At 32.3% G+C, this 6,000-nt stretch overlaps 1 protein-coding gene across 1 annotated transcript in view; it reads left to right on the top strand.

Moving 5' to 3' along the window:
- LOC126733779 (pyrokinin-1 receptor-like) overlaps positions 1-6,000 on the top strand; it is a 177,590-nt gene that overhangs the window by 141,911 nt on the left and 29,679 nt on the right. The window contains exon 5 of the mRNA XM_050437176.1: positions 3,297-3,514. Within this exon, the coding sequence (XP_050293133.1) occupies positions 3,297-3,514 (218 nt within the window). The remainder of the gene's footprint in view (positions 1-3,296; positions 3,515-6,000) is intronic.

Genomic DNA, 6,000 nt, shown 5'->3' with positions numbered 1-6,000 from the left:
ACTAAACTTATAATTGATATCATTATCGGAATCAAATGAAGCATTTTTGTTGTTAGTATTATATACATTTTTCATACATGCTCATACATGTATAGAAGAGAAATGTTTCACACAGAGCTCAGCAATAGGAAAATCAGAATGAGCCTTAGTATCACCAAGGAGCATTACAGGAAGGAATATAAATAAAGCAAGGAAGTATTCCTCAAGGTTCCCTAGATCAGCTAAAATCTACATTTATGGATAAATCAGCTATATCCAGTTTACGAGATTTAATATAGTTTTTGACAGCAAGAAGCACATCTCTTATCACCACTACGGTCTGCTCTGTAAACGTTGTAGCTAGAATCGAGAAATTCTTCATTATTTATAGCAGAATCTAACCAGGTTTTTGTAAGACTTAATACTATAATCTTCAGCATGAATATTGCAAAGACAGTCTAGTTCTAGACAAATTCTTATTTTTTCCAATTGCATGTAAAAAATATGCTCTGATCCATCAATTTTGAATGAACTACTTAGTACTCATATAAGGTTGAACTTAATGGTTTTTTTATGGATTTCTAATAAATAATTTACTTTGTATTTTGTTTTCTAATTATTTTTTTAAAGTAAAGTAGGTTGGACTTTCTCTACGCATATTCTTTTAATATACTAACAATAGTCCACTATATTTAGTATTTATATTTATAATTCATAGGGACAGACGAATTTTGTTTGTGGTCTGGGATATCATATAAAATGCTTGAATTTAGGTTTTGCCTATTTGCCATCAATACCTTGCATTTCAAAATTGTTGAATTTCCCCTCATCTTTGTTAAAAGCATTTGTTGCTAAAAATTGTGCGCATGTTCAGCTCATACCTAAGTAGGCGATTATGCTTCAGTAATCGTAGAGAAGTTAAGAACATCCATTTATTTAATAAATGCAAATTCAATATTAATTAAACATTGTGCAAGTTTAGCATTGCATTTGCAGTATTCAGTGCCTAAAGTGTAAATTATGTTATATAAAGTGACTACCGTGCCTGCTAATTATCGATACACGAAAATTGTCAACTGATTTATTTCACACTTACACTACTAAACCCGATCACTTACGACCACTAGAAATATTTATTTTCACCGTATAGATTTACTACTATTTATGTTCATTTTAAATATCGCGCCAATATTCCGAATTTCACTGAACTGTCAACTGACCCCTAGCGGTGACGCGGCTTATTATATATTCGGCTGACCATGGGTCCGGAAGATTCGCTGACCTTCCATGCATCTCCAGAAACGTCATTCAGTGAGCCACTTGTGTCAATCAACCAACTGGTATTCTCGGCGTTTTTAATATAGTAACATGATATAGAATGACCATATAAATTAATAGAGCTGATTTTTCCCCTCAAAAATGGATTGCTCAAAATGGCGGATAACCTGCAAGGAGTTGATGGTCTAAAACTTAGGATTTTTATATAATATCCTAGCAAACAAATTGTTTCTTATCCTAGAAATTGCAAATACATCTGAAAGAATATAAAGATTTTAATCATATCTTTCCAATTTTCTGAAAACCCGTTTCTCTCATGTTTTCTTTTCAGTTATTCTCATTAAAGACACTAGCATTATTTTAATTTAACGTTCTACGATTGCTATTTGCTGTTCTAAGAATAATAATGGTCAAAAATGGACTAATATAAGTAGGCATTTATATCGTTTTTTTTTTCAATTTAGGCCTGGTTCGTCTTAAAATGCTTATTAAAGACATTGCAATTAATCTGACTAACACAACTAAATCAGAAAGTCGCTTAAAGCCTGATTTTTTGCTACTCATTTTTTCTGTACTGGATCATCTCTAGGTAAACCAACGACCACCTAACGTTAAAATGTAGCAAGAAAAACATAAAAGGTCTCGTGCCAAGGTATGCGCTTTAATAATGGAATATTCCTAAGATTGAGAAGAGATTTCAATTAAGAAAAAATTATTGCATCACTCGAATGTTCCTGTAAACATGTGCCAACAAAAAATTTTTAATGGTATAGATGGAACATTCCTGCGATGTTTTCTTATAGTATATCATAGCTCATAAGTTTCACAAAAATCCAACTACTCTTACAATATAAAATTATATGTCCTGGAAGACTTTCATTTTAAATACTGGCATTTCCTATTACTATTTTAATTTAGTAGGTTCCAAGGACATCCCTAAATATCTGCAAAATTTACTCTAGGGATAAAGATGGTGACACGTGTCTTACCACAGAAAACACGTCCTAGACATGTTCGCATTATTGCATTAGAATGATTTTTAGATGTTTCTTGAATATAATGCTAGAATAATGTAGAAGATCTATGGCATATACCATTAAGGTTTTTTTTAACATACAAACTTATATGGGATATTCTTGAGCTATCTTCCAATATACTACTTTATTTGACGCGTTTCACAATACCTAGTTTTTTCCTAAATTTGTTAGGTTAGTATACATTTCAAACCCTTTTTATAGGAGCGGAAATATTAAATCTGTTTTAACTCGACGAGGACTTCTCAAATCATCCCCTAAAAGTGACTACAAGGAAAAAAATTAAGTTATTGTAACTCCACTAAATTTTCTAAAATCATAAGGAGAAACAATGATTGCATAACTTGCAACGTCAACAGTTTTTGTAAACCCATTTTTAGCATTCTGGATTGGCAATTAATTTTTTAGGCCAATTTTACAGTTTTTCAGAAAAAAAATATTAAGTAGCTGCTGTAGTTAACACAATTTCCGTCTACGAGGACCGTGGATATAATGATATGAATTAAATAGTAGTATTTGTATATTCAAATTTTGTTTCCTATGCAATTTATTTATTCATATTAAAACAATGCATAGATCAACAAGAAATAACACCTCCATCCCACACCTTGAATATATTTATTCATGCAGAAGCGGAGAAAATCCAATCGCCGTTCTTATTATATATCCTAACTTAAATGGTAAAATAATGTTTTTCTCTTCGAAATTCCTTAATATCATCGCATCATCTCGACACCCTCAGACCGTAAGAAACGAGCTTCGTATACCCAAAATTCGATTTTGAATTTATCAGCGGTTTTGTTTTTGTTTTCGGTCTAGGATTTACTGTTGTGAAATAATATCCCTATATTTTGCATATTTGATCCTTATTGAAAACAGTTCACTTAGGAGGTCATACGATCTAAAAATTACATCTTTGATATCATAATAACTAACATAGAAGTCTTCCTGTCTTTCTAAATGTTTTATTTTTTTTCATAAAATTTTTGTGTGACTTATTTTCAGTTGCTGTGGTAGCGGCCTTCTTCATCTGCTGGGCCCCCTTTCACGCTCAGCGACTGTTAGCTGTGTACTTAGCTGGGGCATCCAAAGAAGCTCAGGATGCCTATTTTCAAGTGTATTTGTATTTAATGTATACCAGCGGTGTGCTGTACTACTTGTCGACGTGCATCAATCCGCTGTTGTACCATATTATGTCCAATAAGTACCGAAATGCATTTAAGGTAATTACACAAAGTGGTATTTTAAGTAAGATGTTGGGTCTCTAGGAGTCTATATGAGAAACTTTTTCTTTATTGTACTTTGTGGACTTTAAGGTAAAATATTTAATGATAATGATGGTAATGATGATTTTTTATCAACACATTAGGTATATGTAAAAATACAAAAAAAAACACAATTTTTGCGTCATCTTTAGGCATCATCAGTGACCCCTTTGAGATTGTTAGATATGATACAATGTCAAAAGGAAATTGACGCACCTTTGATTTCTTAATTTTCCATCAATGTTATAGCATACGATGTAATATAAGATCATTAACAAAAGTAATTTGATAGAAGTCCAGTACCAGTAGATCCAGATGAGGCATTGGTGTACAGGGTGTCCCATTTTGGGTACTTTTGCGGGATATCTCCGTTATTGTTAGAGATAGAGAGTTGCGGTTTTCGCGACACTATGCTACTTTTCCGTAAGATGCCATCAGCAAAATTTTCATAGCCCTTTTAGTTTTTAAGATACAAGGCATTTTTGAAATTTTTGCATTTTGGGACCACCGTCATATCTTCGTTATTTTTAAAGTTTTTGTATAAGTAAAAACTCCTTCTTATAGATTTTTTTCCGTAGAATCTAGTGGTGTAGATATATTTTTTTTTTGATTAATAGTTTCTGAGTTATAACCCAAACTTATGTTTTTTTAAATGGAACACCCTGTATATTTATAGTTCAATATAATGGCCTTTTTTTACCTTTTTAAAAATATATAACAGTATGGACTTATTTTTGAAAATACGCAAATAAATACCAATTTATGGCCATGGCTTTTTATAACAAGAAATAAAAAAATGACAAATAAATTATTTTTTATTAAATTAACATATTTCTTTAAATTATTTGTAACATTAATTAATGCCTTACTATTATCAAGCTTAAGTTGTATTAACATCAGTATCTTTTGTATTATTTTATTTTTCTAAAATTGGTGGATACCGTTAATAAATTACTGTCAACTATCTTCGGGTTTTGATTGACATTTCTGTGTTTTTGAATAAATAACGAAAATATTTATTTTCGTTATTTGTGAATTTTCCTAAAAAAATTGCAGCATTTGAAAATTATGAAAAATATGATATGCTTGTACACTACCGCTCAAAATTATTTGCCCACATATGACTGTTTTAAAGTTATAACTAAAAATAATAAGCCCATCAGTTTATGAAACGGTTTATTTATAACAAAATGAATATAAACAATACATTTTTTAATTAATTAAATTTAAGAAAATCAAATTTTGGATTCATCTACATGTCCGCCTCAATTTTTATTAACAGCTTCACAGAGTTTCGGTAGTCTTCTAATTAATTTGTCCAAAGTTTCCTGAGGTATCTTAAGCCACTCTTCTTGGATGATCCTCCACAAGTCTTCTTTTGATGTGGGGCATGATTTTCGCACTAGTCTATCCAGTTCATCCCACAGTAATTCGATAGGATTAAGGTCCGGTGATTGTGGGGGCGATACCATAACTTTCAGAAGATGTTGCCTTTGTAATTGACCTAAATATTGCTTGCACAATTTCGACGTATGCTTGGGGTCATTGTCATGTTGAAAGATGAAGTTTTCCCGAATTATTCAAGTACCAGAAGGAAGTACATTGTCACTTAAAATTGGTTTGTAACCCTCTTTTCGAAGAATTCCCTCTATTCTAATTAGATCGCCCACTGCAGATCCTCCGAAACAACCCCACACCATCACCGAACCACCACCGTGTTTAATTGAGGCCACTGTACAGTTCTCAGCGACCCTTTCATTGGCATAACGGCGAACAAAAACTCGCCTCTTCGTTCCAAAAACCTCGAATTTCTAGTCGTCACTCCAGAGAATTTTCTTTCAGTTATCAATGGTCCATTCTTTGTGTGGTTAGGCTCACTCAAGTATTTTCTTCTTATTAACATCCTTTAATAGCGATTTTGATACAGCTAAACGTCCTTTAAGACCAGCATTATAAAGTCGCCGTTTTACTGTCGAAACACTGACCGCTTTTTTACGCTCCTTGTTGATTTTTGCTGTGATTTCAGGGGCGGTAAGGCGTCTATTGCGTTTGCTTGTAATTATAATATTTAAATCCTCCTTTGAACTTGTTGCCTTTGGCTTGTTCCCGCTCGCGTATTTCCAAAACCTAATATTGTACAACGCCCGCAAGTTTTCCTCGATTGTTATTGGTCAATTCGAAATCTAATTGGTTACAACGCTCTACTTCAAAATCTGATACAACGCCGCCACAATATTAGATAGGATTTTACCATTAGACTCCTAAATATATTCGAGTACAGCGCAAAGCCGCTAAATCTAATAGATTGCAACACATAATTGAGAAGTTAGTGTTTTTTTGCTCATCCAAAATGTTAAAAACACAGACTTATTAAAAACATTTGTGTAATATGCGGTAAATGAAAGCCGATATACGTTAATATTTTATTTTACTTAATTTAGGAA

The sequence above is a fragment of the Anthonomus grandis genome, chromosome 3, assembly GCF_022605725.1.
Source record: "Anthonomus grandis grandis chromosome 3, icAntGran1.3, whole genome shotgun sequence".
Lineage (NCBI taxonomy): Eukaryota > Metazoa > Arthropoda > Insecta > Coleoptera > Curculionidae > Anthonomus > Anthonomus grandis.
Note: the sequence above shows the minus strand (reverse complement) of the source record. Positions and strands in the feature narration are given on the sequence as shown.